Here is an 18,643-nt window from a genome sequence, read left to right on the forward strand (position 1 = left end):
AAGGAATTGACATATGATAAGCACTTTTAGCTATGCGCTGGTTTGGACGCGCTAATCCCAGTATTGCATTGGGCATAAGTCTAGTGCATCCAACCGCTCTGATCTGAGTGCCCGATATTGCAGCGGCCTGATAGTAAGCTGGAAGTCCGAAAGGCAGAACTGGAGCAGGGATAAGATTTACACATACTTTTTTTTTTTAAATTATGAATATAAATCCACATAATTACATCAGCACTTGAGCAAGTGTAGCTTTGTCCCTCTATGTTTCACGGAATTATGTGCATAGTTTTGAAAATTCTGCCTAAAGTCTGTGAGTAAAAAGCACTCTCAGACTTTAGTTTATGTACTGGGTGACCTTTATGCCCAACTCGAACCAGGAATCTTACAACAAATGTGAAATGTAAACGCCAACCAATGCAGATTCAAGCTGCTTGAATTTAAGAACTGTTATCTGAATGCACGAAGTATACTGTTTGGTTTGCCTATCTGTGTAAAGATCGCAAACAGATTACAAACTAATTCTATCTTCTTATACAATGATCTCATCTTCAGCTAAGTAATATGAAGTCTTGAGACAAATAATATAAAGGATCATCGAGCAGGCTGCGTACAGCTCCAGAATTTAGCTAGGTAAGTAATTAGTGGAAGCATGCCAGACTGACAGCAGTAAAACCTGAAATGGTGCATTTCAGCTCTGATTGCAACAGCACAGGCCAACCCAGCGGCTCAACCATCATGCCATTCAAATCTTTGTAGATCAGAAACATTTCAGATGTTTGCTGTGCATATACCACCATCTGGTGGTCTACAGCTAATGGCACAGGAAAAAAAAAAGCTATCTGCTATGAAAATCTGCACCTATATATTTCATCCATTTCAAACAGGACACTGTACCACATTTTTCTTTTAGGGAAGGGGGAGGTGTTATGTTTGCATTCCCCACTGCTGGAGGAGGGATAAAATTGAAGCCACCTCTTCTAGTAACAGCAGTTGCTCTAGTGGCACTCAGCTATCAATCTACTGGACAAGGCTCAAATGCATCATAGTTGTTGCAAAGTTAACACCCTACCTGAAACAGTTTTCTCCCTCACACCTTAATTTTAAAAGGTTCATTAAAATAAGAACATTTTCTAAATTGCGATAGTTTGTACTGACATTCTGCAACATGCATCAACAAATACATGAAGGGTTTTAGGTTAATGTACTATAAAATAAAACATGTCAAAAGAAAATAATGTTCCCATTAGCAGTTTTAGGGAATAGTTCTTAATCTTGGCTCACATTCTCCTCTTGTTTGATCAGTCTCTTGCTATTGAGTGATAAAGTGGTAATTATGTGACACTCAAGATCACAAATGGGAATAACCTCTAACAAACATCTGTAACAAGGTCAATTTTATTTCATCACAAAATTTACTTTACAATATAAAATCCCAAAAGTAATATATTGGTTTTGGTGTTGAAATACTGATGCTGTGGAATATGTATGCAAGAAACAAACCTTTAGTCTCCAGTGTATTTCCCAGTCATCTGGAAGCCATAAAAGAGACTGTGTAAAACTAGAGAAAAAGAACTTAGCAGCTCAGAGGGTGGGAAGGGGGGAGGGTCTATTTATTTTCAAAGTCAAGGGATAAGAAAAAAATCTGCACAAAATTTGGAAAACAAGAATACTATTCACAGGATTGCCATAGCAGTATTAATCTTACCTTGTTAACTCGCGCAGTCTATTCACTTCGGCATCACGCTGCCGTAAGGTGATGTCTATGATCTGGTTTTCCTTTTCAGAAGACTCCAACTTAAACTGTAAGCTCCTCATTTTTCCCAAAGCCTCTTCTACTTCTGAAAATGTTAAAAATAGTTTAATATAGCTCACTCAACCTCTGTGTGTGTGTTACATGAGAGAGGAGAAACAACAACTTACCTGAAAATTTCCTTTCCTTTAGTAAGGGGAGGTCAATCCCAATGAGTGGGATTATGCACCTCTGCCAGTAGATGGAGACGGAGCAAAAGCTGGTGTCACGGCTATATAGTCCCACCCCCACCATCAGCCCACCAATATTCTCTGGAAAAGTCAAACTGTGGACAAAATTGATTGTACTTAAACATTATCATCATTCATGGTTCTCAACCGACAGGAACACTGAGCACAGCTAAAAGAAAGAACAGATCTAGCAAATGTAGGGCTTCTGAAGCCACTTACCAGTTTTCAACAACAAGCAGAAAACACACTCTGCATCGTTCACCAGAAGAAAGGCTAACCACAATTCAAACATTAGCAGCCGAGTACTGAAGGAAATTTTCAGGTAAGTAGTAATTTCTCCTTCCTTAGCATTTGGGCAGGTCAATCCAAATGAGTGGGATGTAGCAAAGTTAATCTCAAAAAGGGTAGGAGGCTGCCAGTGGTCCAGTCAATACCACCCATGCAAACATGGCATCCTCCCTGGTCCCAAAATACAAATACTGGAGCAAATACTGCACTCAACAGTATCAATGTAGATAAGACAAGCGCAGTAAACTTCTTATTGGTCTGTCAAAAATATTTATTGTATTATTCCAACATGGCAACTCCACATGTATATATATATATATACCAAATTTTAGATGAAAGGTCCCCCGACACGGACCCCATGTTTCGCCAGTCCGGCTGCGTCAGAAGGGACAAATTTTAGTGCCACCAACCTGTAATGACAGAATACGTGTATATATCGACCAACTTAAATAAAGGGCAAACACACACATTTTATTTATTTATTTGTTGTTTTATATACCGTCATTTGGTAGAGCCATCTTAAACATTTAAAAAAAAAAAAAAAATTTTTTTTTAAATGGTAGAGCCATTTTAAACAAACAGTCATCTTAAAATATCTCAACAGATTTACCGATGTTTCAAGCTACATTCATTCCAAGGGAGCGCACAGTACATACCGGACAGAAGAGATTTAAACGCTTACATTTTGGTGCGAAAACGGTCCACTAATCCGGGAGGCAGGTCAAGTATCCAATCAGAGCACACCACATACATTGGTTCCATTTTAGAACCATTGTCTAAATTTGTAGATATTTTTCTAAAACCTTTTGTACCATTAAGTAAATCATATGTGAGGGATTCCTCACATTTGATTACAATACTTAACGATTTAGTTCCCCCACCTTCTACTTGCCGATTTTGAGGAGAAATATATATATATATATATATTCTTCAATATGGTCATCACTCATACACTTATGGTTACGCTATATTGATATGTTATGTTGTTGATATGGCTGGGTACAGACATACAATTTTTCATGTTTATTGATTGGTTGAATCATTGTAATAGGAATTTACAATTTAATGCTTACATTCATCTGGAACAGGTACTGTTTTTGGACATTTTGATTACCATTAATAACACTGGTATTTCAACTTCTTTATTTCACAAAACCACTGACTGTAACACTTTATCATTTGACAGTTTTCACCCCCATCACCTCAAAAAGAATATCCCCACAGGCCAGTTATTGAGACTGCGGCGTCTATGCTCCTCTAAGGAGGAGTATATACGCCAAGCTAAGCAGATGCTGTTAAGGTTCAGTGAAAGAGGGTACCCATTTAAAGTTTTAAAAGAGGCGTACAAACGTGCCCTTTATGTGAACAGGGAGTTATTTTTGCCACAAGAGCATACCTAGTCCAGTGCGGTTAATTGTATTTTACCTTTTTCTACGATGAGCCACGCAATCACTAAGATTATTAGGAAACATTGGACAGCCCTTGCACTTGATGACATTTTTCGTAGTACATTACGGTTCACGTACCGTCGGGGTAAAAATTTACGTGACAAATTAGGTACTCTAGCTATAAATTATAATACAAATGCTCTAACTGGTAATGGTATGCATAAACCATGTGTACATTGTTCGGTGTGTTGCCACACATTTTCTTTGACATTATTTGTTCACCCGACCACAAAGAAAACATATCCAGTTCTAGGGGAATCTGATTGTTCTTCAATGGGAGTAATATACATCAGCTGCCCGTGTCAAAAATCGTATGTAGGGAAAACCTCAAGAATGATTGATTAAAACCCACATTACTGAACACCGGTCTAATATTAAACATTGCCGGGAAAATGCCCCTTTAGTTGATCACTGGATTCAATGTTCCCATACAGTGTCTGATCTAAAATTCTTTGTTTTGGAAAAAACTACACCCTAAATAAGAGGCGGTAACTACTCGGAACTGCTCTTTAAAACAGAACAGAGATGGATTTATATTTTGGATACTGAAACCCCGAAAGGTTTAAATTTAGAACTGGAATGGAGTCATTTCATCTGAATTTATTTTCCTGTTACTTGTATGTGGTGTGCTCTGATTGGATACTTGACCTGCCTCCCGGATAGGTGGACCATTTTCGCACCAAAATGTAAGCGTTTAAATCTCTTCTGTCCGGTATGTATTGTGCGCTCCCCTTGGAATGAATGTAGCTTGAAACACAGGTAGGTCTATTGAGATATTTTAAGATGACTCTGTTTAAAATTTGTTTGTTGCCCTTTATTTAAGTTGGTTGATTATATACACGTATTCTGTCATTACAGGTTGGTGGCACTAAAATTTGTCCCTCCCAACGTAGCCGGACTGGCAAAACATGGGGTCCGTGTCGGGGGACCTTTCATCTAAAATTTGGTATATATACATGTGGAGTTGCCATGTTGGAATAATACAATAAATATTTTTGACGGACCAATAAGAAGTTTACTGCGCTTGTCTTATGTACATCCTCCCTAGCCCCAACATCCAAGCGGTAATGCTTGCAGAAGGTGTGTAAAGATGACCATGTTCCCACTCAGCAAATTTCAGCAGGCGATACAAAGTTCTGCCCATGATACCGCCTGAGCCCTCATGGAATGTGGTCTAATCTATTTCAGTAAGGCAACTTCAGCAGCCACATAGGCTGCCATAATGACTTCCTTATCTCAGCGGGCAATCATTGCCTGTGACACCAGTGCTCCCTGCTTATCTCCACCATGGAGCACAAATAGGCGATCAGGCTTCCAAATAGTCTTAGCCATGTCCAAGTACTGAAGTAAATGAAGCTTGACATCCAAAGAATGTAAAAGGCGGTACTCTGCTTCATCTTTGTCCCTGTCCAAGGCAGGCACCGAAATGGACTGATTCAAATCAAAGTCCAAAACCATTTTGGGCAAAAAGGAGGGCAAAGTCCGAAGTTGAATGCACCAGAGTCATAGGGAGAAAAGGTTCATGGCAGGAATGAGCCTGCAGCTCAGAGGCCAGACATGCTAAACAGATTGGTACCAGAAAAACTGTCTTCCAGGTAAGCAGCTGCAAGGAAAGTATGCAGCAGTTGAAAGGGCAGACCTGCCAAAAACTCGAGGACTAAGTTAAGGTCCCACAGAGGAACTGGAAGTTGCAATGGGGGGCAAAGATGCTTAATTCCCTGCAGAAAATGGGACACATCTGGATGAGAAGATGAAGGCCCTCCATTGACTCTTCCTCTATAACTAGCCAGGGGCTGCAACTTGAACCTTCAAGGTGTTAAAGACCAAACCCTCAAGTAGGCCATCTTGTAAGAATTCCAAAATCAAAGGAATATCCACCTTGAGGGGTTGAGTACCTCGCTCAGAACACCAGGCTTCAAAGACCCTCCACACTCTAACATAGGCTAGAGGAGTAGAAAATTTCCGGCCTGGAGTGAAAATTACCGCAGGCTAAAAACCCCGCTTCAACAAATGAGTTTTTCAATGGTGCAGAATGGGCCTCTGACATGATCCATCCGAGACGGCAGCCTGAGGGAACTGCCCACCAGGAGTCTCTGGAGATATGTGTACCACAGCCTTCGAGCTCATGCTGGAACCACTTAAAGGATGGTGCTGGCTTGACTTTCAATCTTCTGGACCAACCTGCCTATCAGAGGCCAGGGCAGAAATGCATAGAGAAGGGTGCCGCGTGGCCACTCCTGAACAAGATTGTCGATGTCCATCGCTTTTGGATCTTGCCTGCAATTGAAGAAGCGTGGAATGTTTGTGGTGTTGAAGGTCGCCAACAGGTCTAGATCCGGTAGGCCCCAGTGATTAACCAGGAGAAGGAAGGCCTCATCCACCAGCTCCCATTCTCCTGGGTCCAAGTTTCTCCTGCTGAGGAAATCAGCTCGGATATTGTCCTTTACGGCAATGTGAGAGTCGGATATGTTCCACCCACACCATGAGCGCATCTATCTCCTCCGACACCTGTTGACTCTTGGTTCAACCCTGATGATTGATGTAAGTCACTGTTGTCGCATTGTCTGACATTATCCGGACTGCCTGAGACTCTAAGTGCTCGGCTAACCGCAGGCATGCCAACTGAACCACTTGTGCCTCCAGTCTGTTGATATTCTACTGCCACTCTGCTACATTCCAGTGCCCTTGCACCACCAACTCCTGACAGTGAGGCCCCCAGCCCTGTAGGTTCGCATCTGTCATGAGTACCAACCAATCTGGTGGCGTCAGGGAAATTCCCTTCCTGAGATGGACTGGTGGTTACACTCGGACCAACTGAGATCTCGCCTCAAAGGGAAGAAGCAGCCTCACCGCATAGTTCTGCGATTGAAGATTCCATCGGGAAAGCAAGGCTCACTGAAAAGGGTGCACATGTGCCCTTGCCAGGGAACCACTTCTAATGTAGCAGCCATTAACACCTGACCTATATATAAGACCACATAGTCGGACAAACAGAGTTCCTCAGGGATTGAACTCCCAGCATCAACATGTGGATCCGAGACTCCGGCAGAAACACTCTGCCCTGCCTTGTATTGAATCAAACCCCGAAATATACTCTAGGGGCTGAGATGGCTGCAAATTGCTCTTGGCCAGATTCACCACCCAGTCTAGTTCCTGTAGCAAGGAAACCACCCTGTGGGAAGCACGAAGACTTTCTTCCAATGTCTTGGCTCTAATAAACCAGTTATCCAGATAGGGGTGAACCAGAATGCCCTCCTTGCGAAGGGCTGCTGCTACCACCACCTTGATCTTGGAAAAGGTCCTGGGCGTGGCTAGTCAAAGGCAAGTCCTGAAACTGGTAATGATGATCCAGGATAGCAAAGCAGAGGAACCGCTGATATTCCTGCTGGATGGGAATATGCAGAATATGCTTTCGTCAGATCCAGAGACATGAGGTTCTCCCCTGCTTGGACAGCCATATGACAGGCATACCGTTTCCATTTTGAAATGCGTGATTCATAGATGACGATTGATGCCCTTGAGATCCAGTATGGGCCGAAATGAGCCTTTCTTCTTGGGTACGACAAAATAAATGGAATATGGGCCTGTATTTTGCTGTGATTCGGGAATGGAAATCACCACTTTCTGATTCAACAGCCGTTGTAATGTCGCTTCCATTTCTACCCTCTTCTGAGGGAAGTTGCATGGCGAGAACATGAAGGCATCCGGACAAATGCCAAGAAATTCAAGAGCATACCCATTCCAAATCACTTCAAGAACCCATTGATCTGAAGTAATCTGGACCTACCTGTGATAAAACCGGAATAGGCAACAACCTATCACCTGAACCACCAGGTGAGCCCACCCTTCATTGGGAAGACAGAGGAGCTCCACCTCCAGAGCCTGCATCCTTTTGAGGAACTTGGGGGGTGAAAGGACTAAGATCTGCGGAAGAGAAAGGACCTCTGGGAAAAACCTCCCCATTAAGGCCGAAAATGCCGGTAGTCCAGAGAGTGGCCAATTGCCCGAGAAGACCGGTTCAATGGGTTTCTTGTCCTCTGACAAACAAGGGGCCTGGGTCTCTCCCCATTTACTTGCCATTTTTTCCAATTCACTGCCAAACGAAAGTGAGCCTTTGAAGGGCAGCTTAGTAAGGTTGGACTCTGCCATAGTATCTACAGACCAGTTGCTCAGCCACAGATGCCGCCTGGCCACAATAACTGAAGCAGCTCCTCTGGCGGCTGTGCATACCAAGTCACAGCCCATATCAGCCAAGAAGGTGGCCCTCAGTTCTATTATAGGTCTAAGATCAGACCCAGTGCTACCAGATTTTTGACAAAGATGCAAGGTAGCCCAAGCTACCAAGGCACAATAAGAAGCAATTTGCACTGCATCAAAGACTTGCTTCAGGATAGCCTCAATCCTCGTATCTTAAGTATCCTTCAGCGCCACATCTCCCTCTACCGGGATGTGGTATATTTCGTGACCGAACACACTAAAGCATCCACCCTAGGGAAACGCAATTGCTCTCTGGCCTGCGAATTCAAAGGGTATAAACCTGCCACGACTAATCTGTGTATCACCAATGGTCACAACTAGGTTCCTACCTTGTGCCCCAACTAAAGAATCTTTGAGGCAATTAGTGGGATCAGTCCCATCCGCCGCGGCATGCACCACATTTGCACTCACGTTGGATGGTTCCCTCTCATCCAGTTGTCCATCTCTCGGATCCTCATTCGGTTGGGGGGGAGTTAAAGCGTTGCCTGGACTAAGCGAGGCTTCAGACGAATCTCGCAAACTGTCCATTCTTGGCGGTCCCTGCCGACTTACATGGGCGTCCATGGGTCCAGTTCTTAAGGTTGCTGTGGGTGAAGACGTGATATATCTTGCTTTCCTTTTGCGGCCCATTGATTTTAATAGTTCCGGTAGCCAGTCAAATCCCGGTCAAATCCCAGTCAAAGCTGGTCTAAGCCGCGCGCGCCTTTGGCGCGCGCCGGCTGCACACCAGCGTTTCTCGGGTTTTAAAGCCCGGGGCTCCTGATGATGACGTATGGGCTCGGGCTCAGCAGCTGGTATTCGCTGATTTTAATGACTCACTGCTTAGCTGGAATTAGCAGGCGTTTCAGTTCCCAAGCCTCTAATCAGGGCGGCAAGATGTCCCTTCCACTCTCAGCCGTGACACTCTTGGACCTCTGGAGGGTACTGGTAAAATTGGACTTGAATCTGACTCAAGTTAATTCCTCTCTTACATCATTGGTTAATGTGAATAGAACATCAATATTGGAACAAGGTAAAAGATTGAGCGCAGTGGAAGTAATGTTAAATGAAGTAACTGGGAAAATAAATAACATTCAGAATTTGGATAACGTATTAATTAGAGATAATACTCTAATACATACCGATTTGGAAAATTTAGAGAATTTGGTAAGAGCAAAAAATTTAAGGTTGGTAAATTTTCCAATGACCAGATTATTGTCCCCTAGAGAGATGTTGATAAAATATCTAAAAGAGATCTTAATGTATGAAGAGAGTGATATACCAGCTTTCTCTAAGATACATTACTTCCTGTCTAGATCAGATATAAGAGCTAGGATAAATGAGGAAAGTAGTATGGGAATTTCGACATTCTTAGAAGAATCAATAGATGTCATAAATAAGAGAGCAACTCTCTTTGTCTCCTTTATGGCTGAGAGAGATAAGGAATGTGTATTGGAGAAATTTTTCAGAAATAAAGACCTGCAATTTTGTGGTAAAAAGATTTATATGTTCCCAGATGTTTCTAGACCTACGCAGGTCCGCAGGAAACAGTTCTTGGCACTGAAAAGTAAAGTCCTGGAAATTGGAGCAACGTTTTATTTGAGATATCCTTCTAGGTGTTTTTTAAATTTCCAGGGCAAAAAATTCAGTTTCAATGAACCATTACAGCTTGAGAATTTCTTGAAAGATAAGTCAAGTTCTAATTGTAACCAAGATTCGATACCTGGAGAAGCAATAGAAGTTAAGATAGATGATGTCCCTTCACAAAATGAGTAATTATGGAAGGTTATTTGTGATAGATAGGACCCCCTTCATTATTATTATTTTTAACTTGGGAAAGTTTTCTGAACATTTATGTAATGTCATTATTTGAAATAATTTGTTTTCCCAAGTTAAGATTATAAATAGAAATGTGAATTAAACATATTTTGTGTTTTATGTAATATTTTGGAAAACTAATAAAGAAATAATTGAAAAAAAAAAAAAAACCTGCCACGACTCGCCCTCCTTTAAAAGACACCTCTGGCGTACTCCATTTCAGATCAATCAACTCCTGGATTGCATCCAAGAGGGAAAGGAAACAAGAAGCCTTGCGCAGAGTGACGCAAATAGAATCCTCCTCCTCCTTTGTCCCCAAGAAGTCAGGCCCAGTCCATCTGAAGGCCTTCAGGGTCTGAGATATCAAACCCAGCAACTCATCTCTCTGAAAGAAATGGAAGAGAGTTCTACATGGCTCCAAATCTGGAGGAAATGTCCCCTTCCTCACCAGAAGAGCCGCCCCATCATCATTGGTATCATCCTGATCCACCTGCATTCGAACTCTGTCATATCGCACAGCGCTTGACAATGGAAACATGCGGAGGAGCACTCAAAGCCACCTTAGGAGGTACTGCCACTTCAGAAGATCGGCCCTGTAGAAATGTCTGCAATCCCTGGAAGAATTCTACCCAGGAAAAGGACAATGGGTCTATTCCAGGCCCCATACTCCTGAATCTGATGTCCTGTGAGCCAGTGTCCCCTGAGGACTCAATCCATGGATCAAGCAAGGGATGGGACAAAAAATGTGCATCCAAGCCCATGCGCCTCGGCTGCTTGTCCAACTGGATACCCAGTCGCAACACCTAAACTGGACCCATAAGATGTACGCCAGAAGGAAGAATGCCCAAACTGCATGAACAGATGAGAACAGATGCCCACATGGATGCACAAGCACCTATAGATGCCTGCAGCAAAAAGCACATGAAACCACTCCATACCTACCACTGGGCAAACTAGGAGAAGCCTGGGTACAGGCCTAGCCAAATGGCTGCTGAACCTGCAACTCTCTCCTCACCTCATAGAACTCCTCAGAGACATGAGCGGGACTGCCGAACGCTAAGGACACGGAAACAGACCTTTCCCCTGCTGTCTTCCTTTCAAGTTAAAAACCTTTTGGCTAAGAGCAGGAATGGGTCCTGACTACGGGGGGGTGGGGGAAGAGGGTTAAAGCGTTCACAGCCAAGCCTCTTTTGGCCTGCAACTGCTACTTGGAATTTAGGTCCATGCCAGTCAAGGTTTCCAGACTGAAGGCACTCTGGAAGCCTTCAGTCTGGAAGCCTTCAGGCACTACTGAGGGAGGGACTGCATGGTATCACCTCAGGAGGTAAGCGGTGCTACACAGACATCTTGTCTTTTATATTTTCTTTCAACCCTTTTTTTTTTTTTTTTTTTTAAAGTCACTGGCAATCCCCTGAAGGGAAATGCAGGTCCACCATCTGCTCGAGACAGAAAATAGAGGTGGGACTATATAGCTGTGATGTCAGCTTTTGCTCCATCTCCATCTGCTGGCAATGGTGCATAACCCCATTCATTGGGACTTACCTGCCCAAACGCTAAGGAAACAAAGTTGCATACCTTAAGCATGTGTTTTATGAAGACAGGGGAAGCACTAGTCATGCTGATGTCATTTGACACAGAATATGATTTCAGAGTTTTCTAGGAAAAAAGCTGACGGTCCCCTCTGAGCATATGCAGCAATTCCCACATCCACTCCACTGTTCTTAGTCTGGTCATTGCAGCAGTGGTCCTGAAGTCAGGAGCTATGCACCAGGGCTCCTTATGGACCTGTGTATCGTGTGGCACATTTAAAACTACTTGGAGAAAGTTCTTTTTCCCTCAAGGCACAATTAAACTCTGGCATTTGTTGCCAGAGGATGTGGTTAGTGCAGTTAGTATAGCTGGGTTCAAAAAAGGATTGGATAAGATCTTGGAGGAGAAGTCCATTACCTGCTACTAATTAAGTTGACTTAGAAAATAGCCACTGCTATTACTAGCAACAGTAACATGGAATAGACTTAGTTTTTGGGTACTTGCCAGGTTCTTATGGCCTGGATTGGCCACTGTTGGAAATAGGATGCTGGGCTTGATGGACCCTTGGTCTGACCCAGTGTGGCATATTCCTACTCTAAATCCGGCCACCACCTGGGCTGATCTTACATAGCTAGATGGCCCCTGGTGACATCCTAGAGCATATGCTGCAGCTAGAGGTATCAAGGCCCTTGCTGAGGCACTTGTACAGGATCTAATGATATCTGCTATAAACACCTTTTGTTTGCAGTCTGGAAATTTCTTGAAACTACAGGCCACTTTCTCTGCCATCATCAGGAAAAAGAGACAAAAATCAACAGAAGAAATCCAAGGCCAGGAAAACCTGTCATAGCAACAAAAATGGGGCCTACTGACAAGCTCACTGAAAAACAAGTGAAGCTTGACAACGTCATAAAACCAAACTAAGAACTCGAAGAGGGAGAGAAAGAAACACTAAGGGTCAGTTTTGACCAAAAACAAGAACTGTTTTGAAAAAAATAAAATAAATAAAAGCTTAAAATAGCAGCTAACAGCAGCAGAAAAAAACGAGTCTATTGCTCTGAGTGGGAAACGATGAACTGAGGCACACTTCGTGGGTGTAGACACACATGCCCAGAGGGATCTTTGTTGTTTTTCCTGGAAAGTTCTGGAAAATGTGTTTTTCCTGGAAAGCTCTGGAAATGTGTTCCATGTGGCACTATCAGATATCATCATCCAGCATGACTAGGTGATTCACTTAGCCTTCAGAGAAATATATATACATTTTTGTCAGCTAGTGTTTGCTTCCAATGCAACATTTATGTATTTACCTCTTGTCCCCTCCCTCTCTTTCTGCCCTCATTCACCATTGTGTTACCCCTCGTCCACAGTCAGTGATTCACCCTTATCACTATACCCTTGTGGTAAAAGCAAGCAATTTCCTGTTTTTCTCTCTCTCTTCTGGCACCTTTCCTCTGGAATAAGCTTCCCTCCAAATGTCAGCTCTTATCTTACCTCACATTTAACTCCTAGGGCATTAGTCTGTCATTGCTCTACATTCATTCTGTAACCCTGTACTGTTTTTGTTTGCATTTTATGCTCTTTCTTTCCCGAGACGATATGGCATAAGCTTCCACATGATTCCTAATAGGCCATTTCCTTGTCAATCCTGTGAAAAATCTCACTTTTTCAAACTAAGGTCTTGTTCTCATTTACCTAGCAATGTACTCTTATCTGCACTATTGTGTTACAGTTTGTTTTAAATGTTGAGAGACACCTTGAGGATGCTATAAAAATAGAAAATAAATCAATCATATAAATTTTACAGGTACAGATCAGAAGTTTAAAGACAAAACAAAGTCAATGGAGGGACACCGTAAGCTGACAGATATGGGAACACAGATGCTGACAAAGGACCTGAGTTGTAGAGTGCTATGGTTGTTGAGGATGACGAAGAGAGAATAGTGGGAGAAGCGAGAGCTGAGGGGGGATATGAGGTCTATAAAATCATGAAAGGACTTGAATGGGTAAATGTAAATCACTTATTTACTCTTTGAAATAATACAAGGACTAGGGCGCACGGCATGAAATTTGCAAGTAGCACATTTAAAACAAATCAGAGAAAATTCTTTCACTGCACGCACATTTAAGCTCTGGAATTCATTGCCAGAGGATGTGGCTAAGGCAGTTAGCTTAGGTGGGTTAAAAAAAAATTTGGACATTTTATTTAGGCATTTTTATATACTGAACATATTGTATACACTTCATGTCGGTTTACATCAGATTTGGGGACAGTCATTAATGCTTTGTCCCAAAAAGAAAAACATTAAATAAATAATTCACCCTATAAATACTAAAAACTCATAAAAATGCTCAATACTTAAAATACATAAAATTAATAAAATATCATACTACTGGTAAAATAGTGTTATAGTGCTAATAAACATTCTTTATCTAATCTAAGTTTCCAGGAGTCATCGCTAAAAGATGTCATTCTGCATTGTTAAAAGCCTGCGCAAACAACCATGTTTTTAGTTGTTTCTTATTAAGTGGAAGAGAGTTCCAGAGTTTCAGCCCGGCTGGGGAGAGAGCCCTTTCCCTGACTGCATTCAGATGTACTGATTTGGGAGATGGGACTGGAAGGAGTGCCTTGCCTAAAGACCTTAAATTATGAGAGGGTGTGTGGATGTGAAGGGATGCATTTAGCCATTCTGTGTTATTGCCATAGATGGTTTTGTGGATAAGAGTCAAGCATTTGTACTGAATTCGAAAATGAATGGGCAACCAGTGGAGGCTCATCAGAATTGGGGAGATATGGTCAAATTTTTTGGACTTAGTCAGCAGACGTGCGGCAGCATTCTGTAAAAGTTGTAAGGGGTGAATGGATGACAGCGGTAGGCCCAAAAGGAGGGCATTGCAGTAATCCAGCTTCAACAATAAAAGAGCTTGAAGTACTGTTCCAAAATTGTTATCATGTAACAAAGGTTTTAATTTCCTTAAAATTTGCAGTTTGTGGAAGCCGTCTTTAATTATAGCTTTTATAAAAGCCTTTAAATTAAGTTCGCTATCTAGTATAGCGCCAAGATCCCTAACTTCCTGCTTAATATTCAAAGGGGATGGATTTGAACTAATATCTAGTGAGATTTTTTCAGTCACCTTATTACAAATATAAAGAATCTCTGTTTTTGTGTCGTTAAGCGAAAGTGACATATGTAAGTAGTTGTTTTATTGAACTGGAATAGATATCCCACAGTTTTAATGTACTATGTAATGAATCTTTTAATTGGTAGAAGGATCTGAACATCGTCAGCAAATATATAGTGAACTAGTCCTAGACATGGTCCTAGACATAGTCCTGGAGGAAAAGTACATAAACTGCTATTAGTTAAGTTGCTTATTATCAGCATGGGATCTATTTAATGTTTGGGTACTTGCCAGGTACTTGTATGGATTGGCCACTGTTGAAAACAGGATGCTGGGCTTGATGGACCCTCAGTCTGACCCAGTATGGCAACTTCTTATGTTCTTAACCACTCTCAACCCGTCCTCAAAGATCACCCCCCACCAGTTTGGTTTTCAAAATATCCACAATGAATATGCATCATATGCATATTCATTGTGGATATCCTGAAAATCAAATTGGCTGGATGGTCCATGAGGACAGGTTGAGAACCACTGTGCTAGGACAGAGCTCCCAACATTTTCAAGCTCGAGGCATACATACATTAAGAGAAGCACTAAAACTACTTAGTTCCTCTTTCAAATATGTGTGTGTGAGAGAGAGGGCAGAGACACACATGGACCTGCCACAATGGAGCAGAGTTCCAGTGACTTGAGATTAACTGACAAACCCATACAGCGGCAGGAGGCTCTGGCAGCTCCCCCATAACCCCGGCTTGATGTGGAGAAAGAGCGAGTCACACACACAGACATGCATATACACAATGTGCAGCTAAATGCTGCTGAATCTGTTCCTCCAGTTGCTACCCATGAATTTCTCCTGCCATCTCCATGGCTCTTCTGGCACCGGAGGATGAAGTCCAAGTAGGACTTCTTTGGCCCTGCTGTTATGCAAAGAGGAGTCTTGCCTTGGGTCTACCTCCTTTCTCCTTCAGCTGCTCTCTACTTCTCCCTCTCCACTCTAAGCTGCCCTAGCTCCTGCTTCCTCTGCTCCTCACTATCTGCAGGCTCCTAGTCCTTCCCTACCCTAAACTCCTCATCAATGCATAGACTCCTCTCTCTATCCCATCCCCTCGGTTCATTGCCATGAATGGACCTACCCACTGCCAGCCTCCAGCTCCCTCTACATGCTGAGAAATCAGAAATCCTTGCAGTACAGGCAGCTGGCTTAGTTACTTTGACTGCTGCATGTGGCTACCAGAACTCTTTCACTGCTACTGCTGTCAGCACTTAGAGTTTCTAAGTCACATGTGGTGTTCACTGCACACTCCCCAGGGATAAGACTTAGGTTGGAAGAGAAAGAGGTACAGTGCATGCCCTGCACAATACAGAGCCCTCCATGTTAGTCGTTGATTCCCACACGCCAGGGCTCAGGCTGTAGCTAGGAAGGACAGGAATGCACGGCTACACATGCTCAGAAAGGAGCTCCTACATATTTTTAAGAGCCAACGCTGATGTCGCTTACTGCTGCGTGGTGCTGGCAGCAGAGCCCAGGTGCTGGTCTGGACTTGAGCTATAGGCAGTGGTGACTTTTCCATGGCATGCCTGATAAGTCCGAAGGTATATAAATAGAAGTAGTAGTAGTAATGGTTCCATGGCATGCTGGTTGGAAAACACTGAGCTAGCAGAGTCTTGTTCCAGTGTTAATTGATACTTATAATGAAATACAGTTCACCATCCCCCTCATCACTATTAGCACAGTACTAGGATAAACTGATGCAAGCTAGAATACCTACCTATTTTAACCTTTGTAGCAACTATATCACTTTGCTGCTTACTGTGAAGCAGCTCTTGTTCCTTTTCCTGAATGATATTTGCAAACTTTTTGTTTTCTTCCTTTTGCTTATCAATCACTGTAAGGAGCTCTTCATTCTTACTCTGCAGTAATTCGAGGCTCTTTTGAGATTCCTTCAGTTGGCTCTGTAGTGTCATATTCATGGACTGAAGAGAAAGCACTATTATGAGAAACACAAATTGTGTTAAATAATGCTGAGCTTCTGTGCCCAAGTTATGCATGTTTAGGAAAATGGACATGCTCCAGAAAAATTGCTTTGAAATGGAATCCCTGAAGGGCCAAAGATTTAGGTCAAGCATGTTATCAGACAGCAGTCCCATACAATTAATAAACATCTATTATCTTCATGAAACATCCACTAATCATGATGGTGCATATCTTTTCAGATTATATCTCCCTTATAGCTTTAAGAAACATTTCAAACATATAAGTCTCAAAGCAATGTTTTCACATCACAAAGTACACACTGCTACATTCCTGGGTCATTTGTACCTTCTCATAAATGTTATACTTGAACATCATTAGTTTCTGAAAAACCCCAAGGTGTTCCTGAACACCAGCATTTCTCAACCTGGTGCACCCTGCCAGTCTGCAATGAATATGCATGGGATATAAGTGAATACAATGGAGGCAATACATGCAACTACAGGGTGCTCACGAAAAGAAATACTTGACTTGTAGCATAGTTTCTGGTGTCCTTGAATATTTATTTGTTTATTTATTTAACGAGTTTTATATACAGTCATTCGGAATATGTGAGATAAGGGACTTTAAGTTGGTATACCTAAGCAGCAGGTTCATAAGCCATACAGCAGTAAAGGACCAAATGGCGTGCACAGCAGAGCAGCATGCACTTCTAGTGAAAAGATTTTGTGAAACTGGTAGTAGTGTTATGTAAGCGCAGTGTGAGTTTCTAGAAAAATTTGAGAGCAGGGAATCTCCAAGCAGATTGTCAGAAAAATCTGAACAGATGGATGTTATGGTTTAAGATCTGAAAGTCAAAAATTTCTGCAGCTGTGAATAGCATTAGTGAAAAAATTCTATATACAGTTATCAAAAACTTTAGTCAATGTCTGCAAATATTTTTGGATGCTGAAGGATCCCACATTGATATTTGCACATGCATTAAATTTCCCATATTTTGTAATGCTAGAAGCAATGCTGTAAGTTTCATTTTAATAAATATAAGTAATTAAAACTAAAGCATCTTTTGTGATCACCCTGTTTATCTCATACATATTCATTATGGATATCCTGAAAACCAGCTGGCCAAGTGGACCCGAGGAATTGTTTGAGAAATAATGCTATACATTATTCCTATTCTATAGTAATGACATTTAAATTAAACCTACTTCTTGCCAGTTAAGTACACAGAATGAATACAGTAAATGTCTGTTGTGAATTTTAGTTTAATGGGTCTTTTGTTAACTATATTATAATTTTCAAATTAATATGATACCCTTACATCAAAATATAATTTAACAAATACAACAGCATATGCATCAAATAATTAAAACAATAACTATCCCTTCTCCACCACTCCTCTCACGAGTCGTCTGGACAAATACTCTCCAATACCACTCCCACCTCGCCCCTATCTTAAAAAGAATATGTACCCCAACCTTCCCACTCTCTTCTGGTCACAACCAAATCTTGCTAAAGTACACTGAAAAAACCCCAAAACGTGCATGTCATTCCTATAATGACAAAATCTCCAAAAAACCAAACCGGAAATTAAGAATCAAGATACAACTGTACTAATTTTAAGATCTTTAATTTCTAGAATGAACCTTGCATAAAACATGTAAAACACCGCCTAAAACTGCAAGATAAAAAAAAAAAAAAAAAAAAAAAAAAAAAGAGCGAGCCCGATTCAACAATTGGGCTTATCCTGGAGTATCTCCATAGAAGACACAGCAGGCCTGCCAAGTAGAGGAGGCGGTGTGCTGAGAGCACTAGCAAGTTACTACAGCTCCTGTCTTCTGAATTCTTTTCTCAGCCTTTTGGCAATTTTTTTTTTTTTTTTTTCACTGAAAGATGTCCATCTTTATCCTTCTGAGGAAGGATCCCTGCCCCCAGGTCCCAGAAAAAAATAGCTTGTGAACTTCCCTATAACTGTAACAAATGAAAATGTACCAATGCAATATCTGATCTATACTTAATTTGTCTGTCTGGTTAGAGGTCAATGTAAGTTTAATAGTTTTTTTTTTTTTTTTTAATTTGTAGTCAGACATGATGTCCTAATACAAATGGCAGGAAATCAAATCAAGAATTAATAAGCAAGTACAGATGTAATTGTTAACAAAGATGTTATTGTCAAGTGGCCTTGCTCTGCTCTGTGAAGATTCTAGCAGTCTCCCCATCATCTCAAATGAATTACAAAAATCTTGGC

The 18,643-nt window shown here is 41.7% G+C and overlaps 1 protein-coding gene across 5 annotated transcripts in view; it reads right to left on the reverse strand.

Moving 5' to 3' along the window:
• CCDC14 (coiled-coil domain containing 14) overlaps positions 1-18,643 on the reverse strand; it is an 81,098-nt gene that overhangs the window by 2,606 nt on the left and 59,849 nt on the right. For all 5 annotated transcript variants that reach the window (XM_029605234.1, XM_029605235.1, XM_029605233.1 and 2 more), the window contains 2 exons: positions 16,193-16,411; positions 1,706-1,838 (listed from right to left, as the gene is read on the reverse strand). In XM_029605234.1, the coding sequence (XP_029461094.1) occupies positions 1,706-1,838; positions 16,193-16,411 (352 nt within the window). The remainder of the gene's footprint in view (positions 1-1,705; positions 1,839-16,192; positions 16,412-18,643) is intronic.

Source organism: Rhinatrema bivittatum, chromosome 6, assembly GCF_901001135.1.
Source record: "Rhinatrema bivittatum chromosome 6, aRhiBiv1.1, whole genome shotgun sequence".
NCBI lineage: Eukaryota > Metazoa > Chordata > Amphibia > Gymnophiona > Rhinatrematidae > Rhinatrema > Rhinatrema bivittatum.